The sequence below is a fragment of the Anticarsia gemmatalis genome, chromosome Z (genome assembly GCF_050436995.1).
Source record: "Anticarsia gemmatalis isolate Benzon Research Colony breed Stoneville strain chromosome Z, ilAntGemm2 primary, whole genome shotgun sequence".
NCBI classification, from domain to species: Eukaryota; Metazoa; Arthropoda; class Insecta; order Lepidoptera; family Erebidae; genus Anticarsia; species Anticarsia gemmatalis.
The window spans coordinates 12,241,946-12,268,797 of record NC_134776.1 but is presented as its reverse complement, the minus strand read 5'-3'; the positions used below and the strand labels follow the sequence as shown (position 1 = coordinate 12,268,797).

The 26,852-nt window shown below is 35.1% G+C and overlaps 2 protein-coding genes across 3 annotated transcripts; both read right to left on the bottom strand.

Moving 5' to 3' along the window:
* Positions 1-946: 946 nt before the first annotated feature.
* LOC142986343 (UDP-N-acetylglucosamine--peptide N-acetylglucosaminyltransferase 110 kDa subunit-like) lies at positions 947-9,393 on the bottom strand. Of its 2 annotated transcripts, XM_076134796.1 has the most exons (8): positions 8,512-9,393; positions 7,492-7,886; positions 5,479-6,713; positions 5,094-5,385; positions 4,842-5,022; positions 4,408-4,512; positions 2,424-2,606; positions 947-1,163 (listed from the first exon to the last, which is right to left on the bottom strand). In XM_076134796.1, the coding sequence occupies exons 1-7, from the start codon at positions 8,628-8,630 to the stop codon at positions 2,450-2,452; spliced, it is 2,484 nt and encodes an 827-aa protein (XP_075990911.1). In that variant the 5' UTR covers positions 8,631-9,393; the 3' UTR covers positions 947-1,163; positions 2,424-2,449. The 2 variants fall into 2 exon arrangements, 1 of the variants encoding a protein (XP_075990911.1); XR_012960350.1 differs by lacking the exons at positions 947-1,163; positions 2,424-2,606 and having other exon boundaries at positions 5,173-5,385.
* A 2,625-nt stretch (positions 9,394-12,018) lies between these two features.
* Positions 12,019-26,203, bottom strand: Trhn (tryptophan hydroxylase). The gene is made up of 10 exons (XM_076134587.1): positions 25,737-26,203; positions 25,284-25,437; positions 23,895-24,060; positions 19,447-19,497; positions 18,805-18,922; positions 18,239-18,402; positions 17,842-17,968; positions 17,333-17,565; positions 16,603-16,819; positions 12,019-12,577 (listed from the first exon to the last, which is right to left on the bottom strand). The coding sequence occupies exons 1-10, from the start codon at positions 26,010-26,012 to the stop codon at positions 12,488-12,490; spliced, it is 1,596 nt and encodes a 531-aa protein (XP_075990702.1). The 5' UTR covers positions 26,013-26,203; the 3' UTR covers positions 12,019-12,487.
* Positions 26,204-26,852: the final 649 nt, after the last annotated feature.

Sequence of the window (26,852 nt, the reverse complement as noted above, 5' to 3'; positions counted from 1 at the left end):
TATTTTAGGATTGCTGTTTTCAGATTCCACTGCACATGGACAGGGTTGCGTAAAAGATTTGCCTGGCAATGGATCTTGGAACTCGGCATGCATCAGCGATATGAAATACTTATTTGGAATAGTTGGTAGCTACTGTAAAATAATTGGAGAAATACATTATCTAAGAGTAGATAATAATTTCTGTGTATGGTAGATAGAAATTATTTTCAAACTGACAGCGCCATCTATGATGTAGACCTTGAACTGAAATGTTATTTAACTTGAGGGAATTATATTCCTGTTTATTGGGCCTTGAAAATGCTCATAGAAAAGAAAATAATTTAAGTGATATTATTATAAATGTGTCCCAATTGCCCGAATATAGAATTATTTTCTGAAAACCAAAATACAACTGTGTCAGAAGCTAACTGCATTATTATATTATTATTATCCAATAATTAGGGATAGCATTTTTTGTTTGTGTCACTGTCTCTATAGGGCACCTAAAATATATTTTTTTTTATCATAAACTTCAATGGTAACTTCAATTAGATAACTATTCTGTTGTCAATAATTTTCTAGAATAGTTTTCTAAAATGTATTTTTATCTTACTAAGCAAGTTGCTAAATATTACCAAAAAGTAACCTTTATGTTACCAAAAGTACAGTGTAGGAGAAACCTAGATGTTTGTAGGTCAATATTTTACCTTAAATTATATAAAAATAGCGTCTGGCTGGTCACTAACAAGAGGCTCATTTATAAGAATTTTATTAATTCAACAGCTTTTTTCTCAGAGGAAATAACTCTCTATCCATTACTTGACATTGCGCAACAGCCCAATTATTTCATTTCTATATAATTCCAAGGTCAAATCTTTACTTTGAATAGACAGTTAATCAATAGCGACGTAAATCTGTTATTATAATGTTATGTATGAGCAGGAAAGCTTAGTTATAATGGAGATTACAATAACACGTACATGTTTAATGTATAAGATATTAATTTATTCATAGCACAAAATGTACATATCATAAATAGGTACATGCATTCACAACAAATTGACGTAATAAATAATTAATAATTTAAAAATTTAATGATAGGCCCGGTTATTCCGTATGGACAGCATCTGGACGGACACTTGGTGTGCGCATTTCCAACAATTTAGCTATTGTAGTTAGCGAACCTGAAATCAGAAATATAAATTTTATTATGTACCTATTACTAGTAAACTTTTGCGAAGCATGACTAAGCACACTGGCCGTGGTCCCCAGTCGAGTCAGCTTGACCACGACCGCGGTCAGTGTAACCTATGCTGAAACGCCCAGCAAACAAATGTTTTGAGTTCTAGCTACTGTATGATTAAAAGGATTGTATCGACATTTATTTTTAAGGAAAAGGCAACACGTTTCATAAACAGTATTTAGGTTTGCTCTCTATTTATTCTATATCGTGATATTTACTAAGCGTGTTCACTGAGCCGTCAATACTTATATATCGACGTGTACTCTTATTGGATCTGAAAATATCTAAAGTAAAAATATCAACGGACTAAATAGCTGAAGTTAAAATCTATATCAATATCTTAAATTTGAGAGGATGTTTGGTCATAGGTTTGTTACTCGATCACGCCTAAATTACGGATCGGACTGTGATGGAACTTGACAGTGGTGAAGTTTACGTAGAGAGTAAAGCATTGGCTATAGAAATACAAGTCATTACTTATGGTTTTGTCCACAACATAACATTAATCAAGAATATAACTATAGTCCACGTGGGCGGAGTGGCGGACGCTCAATACATATTTTATTCTGATTTCTCGAATTTAATACCAGTTTCCTTGTTCGTTATGGAAAGAATATAATAGAATCGTACAACTGAGAACAGGAAAATGTTCTATTTTAATATAACAAAGTTATCGTTGATATTTTTACGCTAGAATAAAAAAGATACACACGCAAAAACTCAACCCTAATAATTTCGCTTTGCTGGAATAATTCGCTGAGGCAATTTTATATAAATGTAATGAGGACGATTAGTTTACCCTTCCTTCGTGTTTTGAGATTGTCTTATTACTCTGTTTTATTAATAATGTAAGATAATTATATAATTCTGTCGAAAAAATCTGTATGTGTATCGCATATCTCAGTTTTCGTCACTATTATATAATTATGGACCTTGTTCACTATTCAGTGCACTGTTGATTTCACGTAACGTGATTTACAGCATAGTAACAATCAAAAAGTTGACAACTGAGATACGTAATAACCCTATGATGTGGTTTGAATTTGACAAAAAGCACTTATTAGTCATTTTAGGTGACAAGTCCCCGGGATAAAGTATCCCATACAAAAATATACTAGTAAAAATGTAGAAACTACTTGAAACCCAATAGCCAAAAGTTGAAATCGTACATATCATATTATATAATGTCTACATCCATTACCTTTAAGTTCTCTCAGGGCTTTCATTTCATCCAACAGCAAATATATGGTCGGGTTGTTCCCCATTCTCGTAACGACTCCACATCTTATCGTAGAGAGTTTCCAAGCCACGAACATAGTATTCGCAATCAAACAACGTGCTATCCAAACGTGCTTTGGACACCTTAGCTCGAATATATCTTCGACTGTAAAAGAGAAAAGGATTCATAAGATAACAATGACATGCTACAATCTGTATTTTCAGTGTTGTATAAACGACGAAATGGGACTTTGTTGTTGAGAAACAGTCAGTTCGTGTTTTAACGACGCCAGACTTGAATTAACAGTGCCTTAATGACTTTTTATGAGCCATTCAAAGCACAGGGACAGTCTGCATACATACTACGTAGTTATAATTCAAGTCTTTATTCTAGAATAACTGTATAAAGATTGCCCTACGTACTGTCAAAATAATCTATACTAATATTATAAAGCTGAAGAGTTTGTTTGTTTGTTTGTTTAAACGCACTAATCTCAGGACCTACTGGTCCGATATAAAAAAACTTTCAGTGTTAGATAGTTCATTTATCGAGGAAGGTTATAGGCTATATATCATTACGCTACGACCAAAAGGAGCAGAGCAGCAGTAAAAAATGTTACAAAAACAGGGAAAATTTTGACTCATTCTCTCTTATGTGACGCAAGCGAAGTTGCACGGGTCAGCTAGTAATAAATAAAATCACAGTAATCCAAAAGTAACCAACCCTGTCTTTAATTTTTCATCGCTAAACTGTATAACTAATCGATGTCATTGTAGTGAAGGCCATGTAATTCATGCCACACAAGAGCATAGTCAACAAAAGGTACACAACAAAAATCTAATTCAGTCTTTATAACCACAGAAATAATAATATATGATTTCTATCATTCTAACCAAATTTTCATCTCGATATAACGTAATGAGATGTCGGTTGCGATAGTGAAGGTAAATTCGTTAATATCTTCTCTGTTCCAACATTGGAGCTCAGCCGAGATTCAATTACGTACACAGTCATGTATGATGTTTAAGAGCGAGTGCACTTTGCAACATCGTCCAACTTTGTCAAGCATACTTTAATATGGCTGCGTGATTTTCTGCAGCAAAACGTCCTTTAGTAGAAAATGAAGAAATTCCTCCCATCAAAGTACCGTCGGTGACAATAAAGCTTTCAATAAACTAATGTTTGCGGAGAGCTCTGAACGTCACAATAAATCTATACCCCGTTTCTATTAACTTCACTACTTCAATATAAGACGTTTTCAATCTTACGTCGTACGATAAAATCAAACACGCGCCGTTTTAATTACGAAACGCCTAATATTTATTTCAATTGTCAAATAAATTCGTTTTATACAGTATAAGTCGCTTTGATCGAGATCAATTTGATGTTTCATAAAGACATAAATCTTTCGCAACAATCCGCTCAATGTGCTTACAGATGGGACTCTTGAGATCGGTTATTAAGATTTAATATTATCGTTTTCGTATTTATTAATGATCCGCTCCTTTATTACTTTATGTTTTGCTTTTTATTACTCTGCTGTTAAGAAGGATGTTCTGGTTTCTGTTATTTTTAATCTTTGGTATTATTAAATTGTTAGTATATTTTTGGTCAGTCTCATAGTAATGCTGAAACGTATGTGAGATTACACGAAACTTATAATTTTTGCTTTAATAAGTACTTATTCATCACAAATGTGCTTATTCCACATGAACGAAGCCACGAGTAGGGCTGGTTTAAGTAGCTTAATTAAAAGTTGATGAGAAGTTTCAAATTATAATGTATTCCACCCGCTGTTTTCGTGTTACGTACTTTTTAAGTACACCGTGGGATTACGTTATGTGAATATGTTGCAGAAATTACGTAGAGATATATTAAAGAGAACAAGGCTGGCATATAAAGTGATACGATATTGTAAAAATGTTCCTGGAACTAAAAATAATTTTAAAACTAACAAACTACTTACTATTTACTACTTGTTCCCAACTTTACAGCGATATCTTCATATTGTCTTCTACTTTTGGCAATCAGTTCTGGGCACCCAAGAGCGTTCAGTTGTGACGCAGCAACTCTAAAAGTAAACAAATCATAATTATTCCATTTGTCAAACGTACCAAGTGTGTTCTAAAGGCACACCGTTAGTCAAGCAAATTGATGATCCTCGCACTACGTCATTAATATTCAGGGAAATGCTGTTAAAATAAACTGTTAAATATCTCCTACAAACGTTGTAATAGATAGTTCAAAGCACACCGTATAAAATAAATTGTAATAAATGTCAGTTTAGACAACTTACACACATACCTACAGCTAATAAAATAAACAGATTGTAAAATCAATAAAAAACTATAAAGGCCGTCGTGAGTACTAGAATTATTGTAGTAAAACAGTATGTATTACCGTGATGCCAGAGTTTCTCCTGGGAGTGTGACTACTGGTGTCCCAGCCCATAAAACATCCATTGCGGTGGTATGACCGTTACACAGCGGCGTGTCTAAACAAATATCTGCTAGCTGTCCACGCCTCACGTGCTCCTCCTTGCAGGCGATGTCAGAAAACAAAATACGACCAGGTGGTAACCCTGCAAAATATTATGAAGTTATACACAACTATCAATCATGTCTAAAATGAGTAAGCAAATGAAGTCAGTACCTAAACTCTGGGCATATTTATGAACATTCGGTTCGCCAGCAGCGGGAAAACTTAACAGCCACAGAACGCTATTCGGTACCTTTTTCAGTATATTCACCCACAATTCCAATACTTTGGGGTCCGTTTTGTACAACTGATTGAAATTACAGTACACGATTGCTTCGTCTGGCAGGCCGTATTGCCTTCTCGTAGTAAGTATTATACTATCGAAAATTTCTTCTGCGGCTGCTACCTTTTTATTACAATGATTAATCGATAAGCCATTCTGTATAGGTACGCCGTCAACCATTACCTTTAATAAGATTAAAAAATATTAGAAATGTATTATCTCATTACATCGCGGCTATAAAGTACATTATAAACACCTCGGCTAGATTCAAGTTACCTGGGTCTTTTGAGGGTCAATTGATGACTCGATTATGTATCCTGGAATGTTTATTTCTTTTGTCCTCACTTCTATCTTCTCTAAATTATCATATTCTGCGAAGCCGATTGTTTCAATCACATTAAATATATCTTCAATAATTAAATGTTCACTGCCATTTAATACAGCCATGTTTTCGGCGGAACAGTTTTGATTATCAATTTTAATTCTGTACGCTTTTTTTAAATGAGGAAACATTTGCTTGTGATCGCCAACAAAATACGTGTACGGCATAAAGGCAAACTTTTCACTAAAGTCCAAAGTCGTGGACATAGGGGAAGATATTTGGTCGGTTATTACGTAATTCATGTATTGTGCACCGCTCGTTCCCGGATATCCTAACCACATTACTTGGATGGGAGCTGGTTTTAGAGCAAAAATTTCATTCCGGGCTCCCTTTGTATATCCGTTCATGTTTACCAAAATGTGAATGCCGTCATTGTTAATTTTTTTCGCAGCTTCAGCGTAGCAGGGCTCAGAAGATAAATCAACAAAATGTTCGGATTCATTAACTATTTTCCTACGGAATGTGGTACCGTCGTCGACATTCAAAGCATAGCAAAATATTTCTACTTTTGTGCGATCATGTAGACCCGGAATGGATTGCATTAGATGAGAAGTTGGATGATTACCAAAATCACTGCTCACGTATCCTATCCGCAACCGCTGCTTCCGCTCTTTGTTATGTAAAAATGTTATTTTATTCAGCATATTCACTTTCTCTGTATACAAGTTGGCATGCCGAGTGGCTATCTCTTTCCGTTGTTCATTTGTTAATGGATATAAAATGGAATGGTGCGGATGAACCGAAGACAGTTTATCCGAGTTTAATTGGTCTTCAACGATTGCCACTATATTATGCATGCGTTCCTCGTAGTCATCCCAGTTGCATATTATTTGTAAACAATGCGTCAAATTGCAGTAAGCGTCGGGAAAATCTGGTTTGAATTTCAGAGCGTTTTTATAAGACTCAATTGCTTCACTAATGTTGCCCATATCTTTATAAATGCTTGCTAAATTACAATGAGCGTCGGCAAACGTCGGGTTTATCTCTATTGCTTTCTTGAAGCAGACAAGAGCGCCTGTTATGTCCTGCAATTCTCTTAAAGTGTTTCCCATATTGCTATAAGCGTCAGCGAACTTTGGCTGAATATTTATAGCTTGTCTGTAGTGCATTAATGCTTCGTGAAGTTTGCCTGCAATTATAATGTTACAATGACTATAAAATTGAAATTACCAAATAAATTTCTCAAAGCTGGCTTCTATGGAATTTTTAATGGTGTTATAAATTCCATTGACTCGAGCATAATACGTCATTAATGTCTCTACGGAATACCAGCAGATGTGTGTCATTGCGAGCATTAATGTTAATTAGACTATAAATGCAAATTATACAAAAATCGATATTTGCCATGAACAGTGAGGCCGTGTGAGTTGAAATGTGTTCACTTGTCACTTGTCTGTAGCAATTGACGAATAATTATGGAAATAAGCTAGTGCCATATGAGTTAAACACGGCAAGCAGTAAAAGAATTTACTTTTAACACCCGTTGCAATTGTTTAAAATCAAATTAGTTGAACATTAATCATAATTATTTCAAAATAGACAGTAATGATTCTGTGCAACGAGTTAATTGAGTACTAACAACACCGCAAACACAGCCCCGTATGTCACCAATTTAAAATGTAATTGTTAAATCGACGTGAAGTGTACTTGCCCTACTTGTATCACGGCAAAACTAATAAACGCAAATCAGCACGCAATATTAAATAAGTGCTAAGTACTGCGGCGTGTTTCTCACTCGCATATAAAACGCTCATTGGCACAACAAATATCTCCTGTCATTACTACATTTCTTGGATTAAGCGTATGAACATTTTTTTGTTCAATGCAAATAAACATTGCAAATACATTTCCCGAGGAATTCGCTAACGATATAAAAGAAATGGTGCATTTTTCTAACTGATACAAACCTTGATGTTGTAAAAGTGACGCCAAATTACTGTGAGTGGCTGCAAAATTAGGAAACACTTCTAAGGCCTTCATATATAGTTTAGTTGCCTCATCGATTTTCCCCTGTTCTCTTTTAACATTGCCGAGATTGTTAAGTGTATCAACGTGCGAGGGACATAAACGTAAAGCTTTGTTATAACACTCCTCCGCTTCGGATACAAGACCCTTTTCTTTCAGTGCATTAGCGAGATTGCAGTAGGCGTCGGGGAAGTTGGGCTGAAGTTCTATAGCCCGTCTGTATGTGTCTATTGCGAGGTCTATAAAACCTTGTTTGTAGTACAGACATGCCAAATTCCCATGAATGATGCCGCTGTTTGGTGTCAACCTCAGTGATTGGAGATACACTGCTACCGCTCTGAAATAATCACATCACGTACTAATTTTATTATGACCTGAAATTTGAAATATTTGAAAGGCATTCTTGATGAAACGCGATATAATTAATTTTAGTACATCGACCTAACCACTTTTTCGACATCTTAAAAGGTAGGTTAAGGCCATTAACATGTGGTCTATTTTAAATTACAACACATTTTGGTTACATTTATATTTCATGTGCTTCGAGGGATTTCATGAACTCAACTAATACCTCATCGGGGGAATAATAATAGCTAGCCGACTTCATTAATTTAATTTCGTACTCCCTTTCAAGACTTAATTACTTAGTTCGATAATCTTGCGTATTGCGGCATTAGTATTTGAAGAGTTTGATATGACAATTTAACTTTCTGTCAGATCCGCAAACTTTATCAGAAACTTTTTAATTATTGGAAAAAGTTTTGCTAAAAGTTGCGAAATGTCTTTCAGTATGTGTACAGACAGGAAACCACAGCGGCCACACTTCCTATTCCTGCTGTTTAATATCGAAGTTTTATAATGCTTAGTTGTATTAATGTCTTCATAAAAAGTTTGACGATGATCAGAAAATAAATGATATATTTTCTCTAATACAATAATTATATTCGATCACAATGACTCACCTTTTGATCTTGTTTTTGAACCAAGTGATACAGCCATCGGATAGTTCTGTTGCCTGCGCGGAGAGCCGCGGAGGCGCGATGTTGATGACAGTGTACACGACGATGCATTGGTAATCCATAACACGGACATGTCCTCAGCGCGAGCAAGGTTGTACTGAGGGGGCAGACGCGGGAGACACGGCCGAGTCAGGGCCCGCGGTGTCGCGTCACGCCGGCCGACGCGCCGCGCCCGCGCACCTTGCCAACTTCCCCGGAGAGACGACGCTACGTCGACGCAACTCGCGGCCTTCGTTCACTCGAACGTTTATATACTCAAATCGTGAACATATATCACAAGATCTATTAACGATGCGAAGACCATGCGCAAACGCCATTTAGTCGCTTTCGCGGTATATTTACAGCATCATTAGGCTCAACATAAAACACGTCGCCTGCCACTCTGGAAGACTTCATCGAATCAGCGACGCTCTTAAACTAATGTTGTTTATGTACTCGACAACCAAAAAATAAATTAAACTAGTTCCGAAACCATGGATGTGATCCGAAATAAAAAAAACACGAGCCACAACTCCGCGCGTACTTCATGAAACGATCAGCTGTTTTCACAAATATCAGCTGTTAACTTGCTCTCGTTTGTTTTAGCGTCTGTTGTTTACTAGCGGCGAATACCTGTCACAGACGCTATAAAACGGTCAAAGACAAAGCACGTGACGAATGACAACTTTGTATAGAAAAACCGCGGCATAAAACTTTTGAAACAACCGTAAAATGTTTACGTGTAGCAATAAAAGCGTGCATGTGAGACGATACGGTAAATACGGCAATATCGATTTGCGAGAAAGCAGGGAAGCAACGGCGGCGGCGTGGTGACGCGACGGAATCTCAACGCGACTGCGGCCGCTGGGCCTACACGCTGGAAGCTGGCACGGCACCCTACTCTACTGTCAACGGCTGCTTAATTGCTTACAAAAACTTTAGCGTCCACTTAAACAACACAACATACTGTTTAACTCTGTTCTATTGATTACAGAGTTAGCTTTGGCTTTTACAATCAAGTGACAAAGATCACGCCCGCCCCTGCGGCTACCACGTTGTTCTACTGACCTATTTTCTGTTATCACGTTTTAGACAAAATTATATTTACAGTACAATATATTAAGAGCATTTTTTATAAGAAATATTTTTTCTTTGCGGTTTTATATTAGAAATAAAAACGTATAAATAAAAATCCAGATATTTCACGTCAGCCGGAAAAACGATATTTGTTTATAACTTTTTTAGAAATATTTGTCAAATAATTTCACGCGCGTGTATTCTAAAGAAAACGAGATTTAATTTTGTACATCATGTTTAACTGAATATTTAAAAAACCCAACAATATTATACACTCAGTGCTTTTCCACTTTCGTTTACAGTATGCCTGTGAAATAACAATGTTTAGCGTAACGGAGATAAAGAGATAAAGTTCAACCCGCACATTTCGCCACTCTGCTTTCCCGCCACCCGGGCACAGCCACGACACTCAAATGAAACCTTACTTGGCAAATTGTACTCACGTGAGTGTTACATAAACATACCTGAAACTTTCACCAGATTTTACCAATAATAAAAATCCGGGAGAAGGTTTCTTTATAAGAACTCTAGCAAGAAAACTCGCAACTCACGCTCTCAACACCTACCGCAATTACAGTTTAATTTCACCTATATTAAAAATCAAGATTACGAAATATACTTGGCTCCCCAGGCGACTTGATGACGCAAGTTTTCCTTTAACTCGTGAAGCTGTTCATATTCATAACGTACTCGGCGGATTTATTAAAATTATTTTGTTTACTTTATTTCGACTGACAAAATTATGAAGGCGATATCCGCAACAGTGTTCTTACGACCCAATTCCAATTTCCTTGTAAAGAATGTGCTTTACTGCTGCTATTTTCTATTCGCTTTGAAGAACAAAGTGGATAGAAAATTGGACGTCACGGATGTCATTATAAATCCTAACTCGTCTTAACCAGGCGAAAGCAGAAATAACCAAACATGTGACATCCAAAATTTCAATGTTAAAAGCTAATATTAACACAACCCGTGTCGCTCACTTGCCAACTTTCATACGATTTTGACAGATACGTAAGTAGTTATAATTAAATTCAAGAAGCATTGCCAAGGACTACCGTTTAATCGTGTACTACTAGATGATGTTCTGTTCCGCGTTCTGAATGGTCTCCGCATGATTATGGCGAATAATAACTATTTTAGTTACAGTGCGGCTGCACAGTATGTATCCGTACACGTCTGGTACATTCACCATGAACATCATCTTTGATATATGCCTCGAATATTTTGTAGTGCCATAACTTTATTTTTTATCTTAATTTTAACTATGTCCTAAATCATTCCAGCTCGGTACGACCTCATTTTTACACTGTTGCATCACTTTGTTTTAAAAAATTAATAGTTTTATATTTTGGCATCTTGCCCAACCGATGCTGGTCTCGACCGGTCAGTTATGTGTAAGTGTCGACTGATAGTTTCTGATCGTTTGATTCGGAGCAGTGATGGCAGTCTTATGCGGCTTGATCATAAGTTTTTATACTTTTTTTTATTTTTGGCAATATTCCAATATGAATTTGATAATTTAATGCGATCGATTTTATTTTATCGTCATGAAATAACCATTGGTGTCGTTAAATCATCTATTTTAGCTGAAGCTGTAATGTTTGCTGTTAAAACTAGGAATTTAGTTTATAGCATTTCAGTTTACATTGCCTGGTGTGAATGGCACATTAGTAATATTATACATGAACCTGCATTACTTTCATTAACACGTATTAACGTACATGGTCGCTAGAAATCGAGGACATTATGATGCATCGTTGTAGGACAGGTCACTCCCATAGGAACCATAGAATCTTGAATATACTGTTACCCGTGTACCTTAACATAAATATGTAAATAACATTTTGTTACGTATATAAAATTTTAAACGTACGTCATAGTGAAACTATTCTGAAATTGACAATTATACAATCACACAAAGGACCATTGTAAACACAGTACTATTAGAAATACAACAATACCTATATCTGTACGAACGACTGGGTTTAAAGTAATAGTTATTTACTTCAAATCGTAAAATAGTTGTTACAGAAATGAGGTAGGGCTTTTATGGGCTACGTCATGTCATATGGGTCTGTTCGCGATTGTTAAGTCAAATTATGTTTATACATGATGTCTGAAGCTACTACGGGTAATGCAGATAGACTTGAACATTCAGCTTGACTATACGAATTTTCAAAGTATATTTTTATGGTGATTGTTTTTCTTATTTATGCAATTGTATAAAGAGTGAAGTAAATAATGAGAAGAAACCTAGACAAGTAGTCATTTATTTCGAATCTATGTGAGTTAATTTTATTATTGAAGAGAAGTCTACAAATTTCTTGTCTTTGTTTTTGTGGGTATTTTTTTTAGGTTCAACGGACAAAATAAAACAACCATTTGCTAGAATAATAATATTTTATAGAGTTACATTAAAATTTCGATGAACATTTAAAGTTGCGTTGTTTCAATAAACAGATTATAAACTACATAGAAATACAGCGTAGACTATGAATATTACAACAATAAACAACTCCTTAGGTCCAATAAACATACTCGAGCTAAATTTAGACGTATCCGGCTACATACTAATTACGCATGGTGAAATGTTCGAAGGTAAACAATAAATACGTGCTAATGATTACATATAATGTAAGTTTATAATAACAAGCTCATAGAACTGCAGCTAACATTTTGAAGGAATAACTTTTTGACTATTTTCTCCTAACACTAATCCAGCAACATGTTAAGCAGTTGTATAACACTACACTGTGATATTAAGCTTAGAGGAAAATCTTTGAAAAATTACAATGTTAGGTCATGCATTCGAATATACAGATAACTGGTAAATATCAAACATGTTTAAGAATTCTACAATTCACTTATTAGTGTCTGGTCGTGGTGAGACGCCTCTTTCGGAATTAGGTGTGCTTCCGCCAGATGTGGACTGTGGACTCCTCTCTTGGACCTAAACAAATAATCAACACGTTAGTCACTGGAATAAAAATAAACACGCGTCGAGTTTCAGCGTCACTGTTGGGATTTCAAATTGATTCGGTTTATGTTTTACTTTCAACTGTCATGGGAAATATCTTTAGCGCTCTGTTTTGAGAACGCCAAACATTCCATCAGTGAACCCACATAGACGTATTGAATACTAGCAACTGACTGCGATTTTGTCCACGTGAAAAGATTTCCCGAGGTGAAAAGTATTTCAAGCGTGGATCCAATTACCTGCGTAAATAAATTCATCAAAATCTGTTAAGTATTTTGAGAAAGATTGACTATTGAACTGCCTTACAAACATCCAAACATGCAAACTTTTGTATTTATTATACTTATTATAATAGAAGTAGGTATAAACTATAGCTCGAGAGAAACTGAAAGACCAGTCCTCCTTTTATCATTCGCAATACTAATCTCGGACAATGGCTGATATTTTTTGATAGACGATTGCCAATCACATTCTGCCCGCTACGGCTCCGGATTCGATTCACGAGTATTAGTAATCTTGGGCGGGTTTTATGTGACACTGATATTTTAGTAGGCTGTTATTTAGTAACAGGTTTAGAGGAACAAAAATAGCCGAGGTAGGAATCTTATATAACACTTCGTTATGACGCGTTTTATAATAAAAATTGGGTTCAAGATAGAGCCAAAAAAATATTAAATACGTTTTTCCGATATTACGTCGTTAAAAAGCAATCTTTTTTTTCATTACATTGTGTGAACACATACCAAACATTAAAAGATTTATGTTTATATTATTATACTAACCTTTTTTAAATCGCTATGATTTTCTACGTTTTCTAGATTATCATATAATAATTTGTGATTAAAAATATTTATCTACATTTAGCATATAGTTATTCGTTCATTATTATTTCAATTAAATTCCTTGGATGTTTACAAACGTCTGTAAATAAACTCTCAAGACTTGATTATTCTAAGATTAATAATGTCTGCCTTAGAAATTTAAACAGAAAAATCCTATTCAGAAACATAAGACGCTTTTTATTTATATCTTATTTATTACCTACGAAGCACTTCATTCCAAGAATCGTGTCATTTTTAGCGGCCTTATATTAAAGGAATATTTCAGTTATATTATACTTATAATAATTCCGTTTATACTAGCATCAAGAAGTGCGCCGTTTTTTAGTCTAAAAGTGGTCTAAATAATATCCGAGACTAAGGTACTGTTATTAAACCACTCACTCGTTCCGAATACTTCAATTTCAAACACTAAATTTTAGTCTACCACAGTTGGTGTTCCATAAATCGAATATAGCACTTAAATTGTCATTAACGTTTATGGCCACGCGATGAATGTATTGAGCCAAACGCTATTGAGCGCTGATTGAGTTATACTCGATTAGTATCATAATGCCTTTAATAACTCTCCATATATTTCTGAGTGAAGTTTTATTGGAAGCACGACAAACTCGAATTAAGACAAACAACGGTATGTTAAGGACGATTACGAATATTTGATAGCGTTTGTGTCAAGTTTTTCACTTTTTATCGCATTTCTCTACAGTCAGTATTGTCGAATATCGAGAGTTTGACGTTTAAAATGTACTTACTGCCAAAACAGGTCTTACGGAGCGCGGTAGTCGATAGTAGTAGAGGATCGAGCTAAGTTGTTCTTCTGTTAAATACACAGTAGACTTTTTACTTGTAGCATTGGTAATCGATGGTTAGCGACTTCTTTATAATTATTCGGCAAAAAGAACATCGAAAATAATTCCATAAAAAAACCCTACTCAAAAACAGACTTGCAAGTGGCTTCTGATCGTCCCTTTATCCATAACTCGAAAGGTGTATTTTGTTAGTATGGCTACCGAATCAAATTTAAGGAATGCCAGTGACTTGATAATTCGACAATCTTTGAGAATTACTACTTAACTAACACATTTAGTAGCACAGTCGAGTAAACCAGGCGTGGCAATATTGACCTTTCAACAATAATAATTAATGTTACAATTCTGGGCAAATATTTAGAGGCGGATAATTTCTGATTCCAACACAAGAATATTCCATTTGTACTTATTTCTAATTTACTTTAAAAACAAAGGATTTGAATAACAAATGTGTACCGTCTGTTTTTAATATTTATATACCGTAAATAAATCACGATATATTTCGGTTGTATGCCCACATAAAATATATAAAGGTTATTAGAATCAACTTCAAATCGTGGTCGTGGGTTGAATTCATTTAAGCAAACCCTTTTTCGTAGAATTCGTATTGGGTTTAAACGAGAAAATCGTTCTTTTTCGGTACTTTTATTAGTGCTTTGTTACAAAAAAGAACGAATGATCTTGGGTTTTATTAATAGGTGTTTATATTTTATAGCGATACAGAAGCTGTCGGAGACCAAACTACGATATGTGTGTATCTAGAAACCGTTTACTGGGTAAAAAAAAAGTTTCAGTACTGATCTCTGTAGTATTGTGATCATTTACATTACCCTTGTCTCGAAGAAAAATACTGTAACCTTATAACATCTGATAATATAGCTTATTAAGAATAAAATACGTTTTCCTCCTCCTACGATCTGTTAATAAAGTCGTCGCCAAGGTGATATTTAATTATTTTCTCATTGAATTGTTTTTCTCGTAAGATAATAATTATTTCTCGGAACTTTTATATCCTAACACAATTAATATTAAAGAGAAAAGACAGATAACGCCGCACAAGGTTAATATCAAGACCTTGATTGAGTAAAAGCCCGTGTAAGGTATCTTCCATATTATATTATAATTCCATGAGTTCCTTTGTTACGAATAACCATGAGCGTGAGGTCGTATCCAAATGAATGCGGATTATTTACCTTATCCTAGAGTAAAATATCGATAACAAACAATATAATGAAAATAATGTTTGCTTCATTCAAAACAGAACCAAAACACCTTGTTTTTCACAGTCAATTTGCACAAATTATCGTTGTAATAATTAAACGTGCGGTATTATTTAGCAAACCGACGTCTTTTCGTAACGACTGAGCTGTAAACGAAATACTTTGTTTTATATCCAAAAATACATGTGAACCTTTGATCTAATGATCAAAGATAACTTGCAAAACGCTAAATAAACATTGCGTGGAAACTCTACTCTACCTAATGTAATGAATGCTTTTAAGTAATTTTACAAGACCGACACTTGCACTTAATTTTTTAGACGTTCTTTCGAAAGTATCAAAATTCTTTCATGATTATATTTTTACGTCTACATTTTTTTATGAAAGTATTTATCGTAATCTGTTGTATTACTCAGGCAGTGAAGGGAATATAATTCCTTCAGCATCTTATTTGCACAGACGAAGATTAAGCTTCGATGTCGATGATCCAATCTCAATTGATTTTACTTACAATATATTAGACATCTTCATCTCTTGCGAATTGATTGGATTTATGAAGTACATTCGAGTGGAAAGCTTTAAAGTACCAAATTACCAAGAATTCATACTGTTTGAACAGAAACAGTCGCGTTTTGACTAATATTGAGACATGAATATTGAATTTTGGAATTTAATACCAACTGGTGGGTACCAGTAATATTTTCAAGAATAAGCTGTAAATAAAGCTCAATATTATTTTAGTATTGAGTTGAACACACATAATTTAGTATGTCTTTTGATTATTCATTCCAAAATACCAGGTAAATATTATTTGCATATTCCATCAATCATTCATTTTCTGAGAAAAAACAAAATATATATAAACTAGAAGATTTTAGGTAAATGTGGAACCATATTGAGAACGAAATCTGTTCGTTGCTTGCTCAAACATTTTATAATATTTCGACCGTAACTTTCCTATTGTGGCCGGCTCGTACAAATCCTATTATAGACTTTTCTATCAATTGACGAGATAAGCTTTGGTCTGCGAAAATCCGGCTATTATGTACTAAGCCATTTATGGTTGCTCTTTCAGGAGAAGAAAATATTGTTCTACTTAAGATTTGTTTTTTGTTTTTATTTAATTATACCTGTAATCCCGTGTGGAGCATGTTAGCGATCGTCTCAACGTCTAAGGTGGAATCTTGAGCGGATATTTTCTTGATAGCAGAAGACACAATACAGATGTCTCCCCTCAGCTCGCTCACCAACGCAGTTATCTTCTGAGCGTTGCTGAGAATATCCACACTCTGGGTGTATGGGTTGTATCGAACACCGAAAGGACGCTGTATGCTATCGGCAAACGCCCTGTATAAATAAGAGTATAAAATGAATACCTACAAACTTTTCAACTTTCAGAAAGGTTACAGCCTACGTTATTTAATAATTAAAAACTTACATTGTTAGAAGCAACAAAGAGCTTAATGACGGTAATAACAAAGTTGTTGTTAGAAAAGCGAGGCCACTTGCGGTATTTCGGTGAACAGCATTCTTTCTTAAGTCGCTTTGTTAGTTTTACCATTAGAACAATTTTATAGCAGACAAGTCTTAAATGTAAAAATTACAATGGTCATCCGTTTCGCTATTCTTGAAACATAGTAAACTGTGTTACAGCCGTAAACTGTAATTTTATAGCCTGTCTTATGTATATCTCTATCAACATTGTTTAAATGTTCACTACCCGTCTGCTTACATTGTATCAGACGGTACTCATAATAATTAAATCGTCAGATAGACAACATTATTGCTCTACGTAGTAATTAATTTCAATTTCGTTAACTCAGTACTGTTGAATATTTAATCAAGTCTGAATTTACCAACCTCATTTTTTCCTTTGCCTCTTCAAAGGAGTCGGTGTAATAATAAGCATTTTGGTACGAAGTAATAATACATTCTTCGTTTACGGTGATTTCGGGATCAAAGCGTTTAATCTTGGCGGGCGTGGTGAGAGCATGTTGGAGCTCAGCAACGGAAGATAACAGACCAGCGCCGTACACGCGGAAACTGCCATCAGTTTGCCGACACAAACCAAATTCGACGGTGAAGAAGTAAAGCTGTAATGTAATCATTGGCATTAATAATACTCTTGTTTACATGGACATTAATGGAACAGATCCAAAGATTTATACTTCCTGGATCCGAGTAACACAATCATTCAACGCATCAGTTAAAATTGTTTAAGCAATTCTTGGATTTACACAAACAACTGACGCGTGTTTCAATTACTTTTATAAGATGTTAGCTTGATATCTACCTACTCGTGCAGATTGTTATGACAGAGAATGTGTATTTCACTTAGAATCGAAGAAATATGAGTTGTCGACAGTTACCGTTGCCAATTTATCGATGTCCTCATCGGTTGCTCCCAGGGATGCCAGTCCGAGCTCTTGAGAGAATTGCGCAAAGCTAGGGTTGGCGAGCAACGGCATATGTCCCAACAATTCGTGGCAGCAATCACTGTGATAGAAATATGTTTTTTGATGCAATGTTATTATGTACTTGCTAATTAATCAAAGCGTCTGGAATAAAACTTAGATTTATTTATTTATTTATAAAACTGCGATGATACTTGACCTCGCGCTTCGAGGCACTGGAGACGTCGCACAGTTTGACGGAACGGATTTCTGCCTTGTTTGTTTAATATTTATAGCTTTTCTCAATATATCATAATCTGTATATCTAGCTTCCATTTTCCTGATAAAATCCAGCTAAAACGTTACGACTTACGGTTCCGGTGTGTAGAAAGGATCTGAAGAATGGCGAATATACTGAGTGCAGTGAAACACTCTAAACGCCAGACCAGACAGAAAGTCTCGTGGGGACAGGTACCCTGCGACGGGGCGCAATTGGAAACCAGTTTTACGCTTCAGGAAAGCGCTCACATCCTCCAACTGTAAATAACGTACGTTCAACACAAAAGTACTTATCGTATACAATGACAGCTGGCTTTCTGCCTAAAGGTTCAGTTTTATTGTACATTCCAGAACAACTGTTCCTATTTCATTTTATTTATTGTATTTACTACGAAAATTCGTGATTCAGCTGCCGAGAATTAATCGTAAACGGCAATAGCGAAGTTAATTGAGTGAATCTACATTATTTATAAGCAGCTTTCAGTTGACTTTGTCAATTTACTAAGTAACTTGACGAAAATCCTTTGATAGGCTCAAATATAATTGTCTTGTAATCAATCCTAATGGAATATCGATGCTAGTTAGTTGACTTGATATAACTTTGTTTGATGTGTTAACATGTTCTCGTAGTAGAGTAATTTACACAGGTTAGAAAGTTACCTGAGGTAAATTATCCTCCCTGTAGCCGCAGTACTTGACTAGTTGTGGCCAGTTCTCTAGGTATTCATCGCATGCGTGCTTCTGGTAAAGTTTGTGGAGTTCACGGAACACGATGCCCCTGGAAGGAAATCGACTTATGGAGGGTCGGTAACTACAGAGGAAGTAATAATCGACGTGGAAACTGTTCGAGATGAACTACGAAACTTGTCGATAGACGTGTGTAATTAATTTTGAACGATGGATATCCAACGCAAATAACGCAACAAGTTGGCTACGAAACAGTCACTGTGAAGAAATATGTCTCATAAATTAACACCACAAATAACCGAGTGTAGGATGTGTCATTTTATACGGTCCAATAAATATAATGAGAAATATTGTCTCTTACAGTAATTAAGAGATTATTATGACTACATAATATATAAAACTTCTTAGATATTTTTTTCAGTATATTGCTAGCACATTACCAAAACAAATTGGTAAGTAAATAATATATTTTGAAATTCGCATAGGCTTGTTAAACACTATCGCAATGTTGCTACAATGTTAAGAATAACTAGGAATAATTCTAAAAGCCAAAACAAAATAATATTTGGAACAAAGCGCCAACTAATAATAACATGAGTACGAGTAAACACTCACCATGTCTTAATTTCGACGTCTGTGTATTGTACCTTGGGAATTGGATGGCCACTGCAACAAACAACTCACAATCAGGTCAATATCTACTGGATACATGTATCTATTACTGTACGAGTATAAATCGTAGGAAAGTTAATAAATAATGTTGAAGAACAACAACAATATTACAGTCCTACAACTTATTAGGGGGTCTCGTATGCAACATTCTCTGATGACGGAGGTACTCAAAATTCGGAATTTAGAACATGAGTGACTCGCAGGCTCGTGCTGCTGATGGTGGCCTGTTTGATACAGCATTTTGATTTTACAGATACACATGCTAGATAAATACTGCATATTATTATTAGGGCTATCTACTAAGTTGTCGAACTATTATGTAGCCGAAGAAATGTATCTTTAACGGTATAACGACCCCTATTCCCGCTTCAGAAACCGATTTTATTTCCACTTAACGTGGCTTCTGTAAACCGGTATCAAAACTCTCGGCAAATCAATCGGAAAGTCTGTTTTCAATTCCGTCGCGATTGAATCGGGAGTAAATTGTCGACTGGGAAAATATTATTTCTTGCGACAATCACAACTGTTGAACAAGAGTAAAATAACGTATTTTATAGCTATTTACTATTTGGCAAGGCTCAAACGTAAATAAATAAAATCACGTGTGCGTATTCTACCTTTATTTACTTTAGCTCCAGACTAATAAAAGGCAATTTATTTCATTGGTCTGCGAGGTGGCAACTCACTTAATATAGTTAAGTTAAGGACGTTGTTACCAGCCACCCTCTATTAGGGAAATAGAATGAAAAAATACTTTCCCTTGCAATCTTTGTTTCTTAGTAGAGTCCATTGTTGGAGAAAGAAATGTAACATTTGGTTTGTTGGGAACAGATGAATTTGGTCTCTTGCGGAAATTACACACGTAAGTCATTATTTGCAGTTTTTCCTTTACTATACAACAATTACTATTGTAAGATTTTTCTGCAACGTGATTATCTACAGTCAGCACTAACGAGTATCGCGAAATTGACATTTAAAATATGATACAAAAATAGTTTCTACGGCGCCCGGTAGAGGCACTGATAAGATTTTTAAACAAATTTTTAAATAGCTAGCCATTGGTCGATAGTCAACAGTGGTAGAGAATCACGCTATTGGTTTTGCCGGTAATTAGTATTATAACAACAGCTAAACCTCTCCTTGAGACTGTAAAATCATGTGTTTATGATTATGATTACTGCCATTACATCAAACTAAATCTGCGCTAGTAATATGCTCTTTGATCTCCAATGACCTGTAAAGCTAATAGTCGATTTGATTAGGTTTAATTATATGTCAAGTATTACCGACCGTAATAATACTGGTAATTAGACATAGCAGCTTCTATTGAGATGTTTGACGATCTATTGACTGATAGTTTACTTAAAAAAAATCTAGCTAGTATTGTAATACATCGCGGGACATAGGATTTTTATATCAGTGAGAGATGTCCTTCAAGTAATTAATAATAAATATTTTTGGACAATATCACACGGTCATCTGATTCTACACTAGACACAGCCACTAGCCACAGTAGTATGGTAACCAGACAACTGATACAGTATACTTCTAAATCATACTCAAATAAATAAATTTACAGTTTTTAGAACAGGTACTCGTGTTTATCACACAAACATTTGTCCTAGGCAGTATTCTAGCCCACACGCGGCTCTACGGCTATTACGGCGAGGTGACCAGTTTAACCACTGCGTCAAACGTACATTATAAAAGTAAAGCTTAGAGTAAGTAAGTAGTTAAACAGAGACTAACGATCTCTGTCAACCTGAAACGTAATGCTGGACACAGGCTTTCTTAAATAAATTGAATTCTATTTCATTCCCAAGTAGCGATTGGTGCTTGTATTTCTTCAAGATTGCACAAACAATTTTTAAGTAAACAAGACCCTAAACCATGACTTCGTACATCGTTACGCAACTTGGTCGGTGGAAGACGTGAACGGAGAATAGTCAAATCGTTCGGTTATCACTGCACATTGCCAACTCAATAGCATTTTAAAAATCTATTTAGCCCTTTGATATCCAATATTATGTGTGATATAAAAAATATGTTTATGATAAATCCGAAAACACAGCATACACGTGTTGTTTGATCACTTGAACAGTGATTTATTCGCACACCCAAACGTCATTATCGAAGTAATGTGGGTGTGAAGTGATACTTCAGCTATGTATATTTTAGAAAATACTATCGGCGTAGGCATTACAGACACAGGGCTGGGCTACTTTATGATGACGAGGTAGAACCATTAAATCCTACTAATATTATAAATGCGACAGTTTGTGAGAATGTATGGATGTTTGTTACTCTTTCACGCAAATATTACAAAATCGATTACAATGAAATCTATACTAATATTATAAAGCTGAAGAGTTTGTTTGTTTGTTTTTTTGTTTGTTCGAACGCGCTAATCTCAGAAGCTGCTGGTCCGATTCGAAAATATATTTCAGTGTTAGATAGCACATTTATTGAGTAAGACTATAGGCTATATACACCACGCGGACGAAGTTGCGGGCGGCCTCTAGTATTACATAAAAGGAAAGAAATAAGACTGTTTCACTACGTAAAAAATCATAGGTTACAGCTAGTACCACAGAATATTTTAAAATATCTATTCTACTAGTATTAGAGACTGTTGCATAACCACGTCTATTTTTTGTGTCTGTTATAAATTGAGATTAATAATGTCATGACGGTTCACACGCATTAAAATCGTTTACACGAAAAACAGTTGTTTGATAATCACAGACAAAATAAAGATATCAAAATGCGAACAAGATGAGTCAGGTCGAATCTTCAAAACGAAAAGTAAGATCTAACATTTGTCGCTAGGAAAACAAGGTCAGAAATAATTATGGGGCGTGGGCTTAGACGAGATTTGGACCGTTTACTTAACGACATGAGTTTTTGCTTGTAATTATGCGAAAGATAATATGAAAACTGCTTTTTTTATGTTACTTTATAAAGTCACCCTGTATTCTTCACACTTATTTTCAACACATGTCTTAAGCATGTGCGAAGTGATTTGTTTGTACGGAGTTTTTCGGAAAATTGCCGATTCTGGAAACAGAATCAAAATTTCTTATAACTCGATAACTAACAATGTAGAGAGCCTTGACATGCACGATTTATTAAAACTATATGAACATTGTGTGTAGTTTCAAACCACCTTCCGCTACATGCAGGTCCAGACCACTGTGAATTTTGAATTTTGTATTACTCTACCAGCCGCGGACCTTGCATACAAGACTCTCTAATAAGTTGTTAGGCTATAGTTGGTGATTACAGTCCTACTACTAACTTATCACTTTATTGTTTCGTACCCTTTTTTAGGTTACTGGAGTAAAGATTGTCTTGCAATTTCTTATGTAAGCTGCTAGGCAATACGTTAAAGAAAAGATAGTGTGGAAAGCGTTATCCTGTCACTCTCAGTTACCGAAAGAATTATTGCCTAGACCGTACTTGTAGCAAACTATACGATCAATATTATCTATTTATACGAATATTCTACGAACATGTTTCGTTTAAAATGTAGGCGACATCTCCAGACGGCCTATTAATATGGCAAAACCCTGAGCTAGCGACGCAATTACTCGACAATAATAAATCTGTCCCGCTACTTTTGATTCTGCTCTGAATACAATAAAAATAATATCCTAAACGGTGACGAAAATAGCGTGCGATATTTTTGTTTACCGCTTTTTTATTATTTTCGATAAATGTTCAGGAATGTCTTGTTGAAGGTGTAAGCTTAAAGCATATTTCTGTGTATTGAAACCATCTGATTTATATATGTTACTGTAAAAGCCCGAACGGTGGTAAATCCTAAGATTTTCCGATTTCCGGCCTTCTGGGTGGTTAAAAAAAATAACCACGAAGGCTAAGGTGGGAGCTTCGCTTCGCTCGCTCCCACCTTAGCCTTCTAACCTAACCTACCCATGTCGCTTTGCCCAAAACTCCTTCTTTATAACTATGTCACAGTATATAATTATACCGTGAAATATTTATAAACATAGTTATGAAGGAGGATTTTTTTATATATCGTAACAAAGTTTTTTAACTCTGGCTTGTTCGGACTTTTACCATTGAAAGTTGGTAAATCTTAGGTTTTACCGGAAAATCTTAGGATTTACCACAGTTCGGGCTTTTACAGTAACATATATACAAATACTGTGTAATTTGCTGCGCAGTCGTAAATCAATGACATAATGTGGTATTCAATTTTATTAAAGTAAATAATAATGCATTATGCCCTATTCTTATCGAATGTGATCAATCTAAAATCAGAGTTTTTTAAAGGAAAGTATCGAATGTGATCAATCGAGAAGAAGAGGGCGTAATCAGTGTTTTTAAGGATTGAAAGATTAGCAATGGCAAAGAATGAAATCACTTACTATTTATAGTTATTGGCGATAGCAGCAAACTGTTCCCTGCGTTTGCGGTACACAGGGTCCTTGAAGCCAGGGTGATCAGCATCCAGCTCGGAACCATACATCAAGACGTTCTGCGCTCGATCCAGGTCGGATATCTTCCGAGGGAACCAGTGCATCTCACCAAAATCTACAAATTTATTCGCGTATCAATTCTCTCCCACTCACCAAAAATAACCAAAGTAAATCATTCCATTACAGAGCTTCCCTTTTTATTTCGAATTGAAATGTAGCCTTCGTGCAAACACAATTTAAAAGATTTTGATACGAGACATGAATAAAAGTATTTGAAAGTAAAATAAAAGGAGCTAAATATAGATTTCGTTACCAAAGTGAGAGATTTCGAATACTGTATTCTATAATTAGATATATTTGTATCGATGTCTTTGTATCGGACACAATTACATTCAAATATTGCTTTTTATACATTAAATAGGCCATTATAGCCGCATAACGACGGAAGCTTACAATGACTTGTAAAATATTACTGTCTTAGGTCGCAATCTTAATTATTTGAACAAACTAAATGTAATGCTTCGGTAAATAAGATACGTAATAATACGTATTCAAGAGAGAGGAATAGCAATTGTGAACGAAGTTCATTAAATATCTTTGATCCCAGTTGTGTGTTTTGTAGAATTTCATATTCAGTTGGAAGTAAAAAACCTAACTAAAAGAACTAGATAACTCCGGAGACCAATAAATTATTTTGATCTCTAAATTTTCTCCAATTGATTGAAAAGTCTTCTAAAGTTTTATGTGCCTTGCAATATAATACTATTGTTCGCATTATTTCTATTATTTGTATGAAAATAAAAAGATTTTAGATTGCAGTTGTGAATCTAGAGTGCCGTTCTTAATGCAAAATAGAAACATAACAGCTTTTGAATTTCTTTCTCAGTACATTTATAAAGAACAAAATTGGAGTCTCAATAGCACTTCGCTGTTACAATGAAAAGTAAAAGTTCCTTCAGAAATATAAACTTCTTAATTAGATACTTTGGAGTAAGTAAATTATTATTATTATTTAGACGCAAGCATTCAGTCATTATAATAATGGTCTACGCATAATAAACGAGGTGTTCAAATACAAGATTGTAATTTAAATTGCGCTAGCAATGCACTACAAAAACATATTTTTAAAACCTTAGAAAACACATTTAACCTTTCTGGTATTGATTTAAGATACAGAAAGATACTGGTAAAATAAATTAGAGTTTACATTATATCATAGTATCACACAAATGTATTTATCGTCGAAGATGTAAAATAATCCTCGGATTTTAAAGAAGCTCACAATAACCCGCATTCAGACAAATTAAAAAAATAAGAATATAAATTAAGTGTACTTACCAAAACTGGCGGTAGAAGACAAAGGTGTCGGAGGTGGGAACTCATCGCCAGTTTGAGACGAAACCACTTCAAACTCCTGGACCTCTCGCTTCAGCATCCGCTTCAACTGCTCTATCCGATTGGCATCGCACTCGACGTCCACCAAAATATCAGACTAAACCAAACAAAATAAAATATAAGTAGAATAAAACCATATTATTAAAAATATTGCATAAAAATCCATAGAGGAGCGAAGCTAATTTATTCCATAACAACGTTAAGGACCGCTGCAATTAATTAGACCATGAGAGGCCGCTCTCACGTGCATAAAAATACCAATATCTAGGAAAAATCAATTGAGTATCTGGCTTGGCGTTAATGATTTTATTACCCGTGTTTTTTTTCGATAAATGTTAATTAAGGGTTAAAAAAATATACTGACAACCACGAACAAATATCGGTATCGAAACTTACTGAAGCGACTTCAGTAGCTGATTTCCTGGATTCAATATGAAGGACATTGATCCCGAGGTCTTGAAAGACGGTCAGAGCTTTAACTAGCCCTCCAACTTGGTTCCTTAAAGTGAAAATCACCGACAACCTCTCACTTTCGGAGTGTTGGGGCGGTTGTTGCATCATACTTTGTAGTTCTCCAAGTTTTGGGTGATGCTGAGCCTCGTTTTTAACTTCCCAATCCGAACCGTTCCTATACAGCCATAGTCCTAGAAGACCCTTTCCAGAACCACTCATATTTCTTTCAAAAATAAAAACTTAAATGAAAACGTTTAAATTTTAAAGTAATCACTTAAATGCTGAAAATTTATTTCAGGAGTAAAAACGAAATGACGCGAACTACTAAATGAATTGTTTAACTTTGAACGTGCTTGTGTGAAATGGTGCTCTGAATGTATGACAATTAGACTAATTAGTGGATGTGTCGCTGCAACGGCTGGGACATACTGCGCCCTTCCTGGCGCTCTGTTCGCTTATAAAGAGAAGAGGCGCGGGAGACTTGTCGGAGGGTGGGTATATTTGATTGGCTGAATCAAGTGTTCGGAGTAACTTGGAAAACGTTCTCTTTTCACACCGTAAAGTCACGGACACACTTTGGCTACGTTTTATTTGTTTTTAATTTTTGCCATCTTACCCTAGGGAGGGAATCTTTCTTGGTCGCCTGGAGAAAGTGGGTCACTATAAAAATGTATTACATTTCAATGTTTTTAAACTGTTTTATGAGAGTATCTTGGATGTAAAACTAAGTTTTAAGTGGAGTTTCATAAGATTTTTCAGCTGTGTACTTTTAAATGTAAATGTCTCAGCACAAAAGGTAAGTTGTTTTAAGATACCATTTCTAGAATTCATATAAAGTATACTTTTTAGTCCATTTATAGAATTCATGTTAAGTATCATTAGTACGTGGTAAATTATTTCGCAACAGAAGCGAAACATAGATGTGTTGTGAAATAACAATACATTTCTCTGCTTTTCACGTCATAGTCGATCTGATGATTGGTATTAATCAGTCAAATACATGCATGTGTTGACGCGAACCTTCAAAAAGAAAGATAAGATTTTTTTTTCTTTTAAATT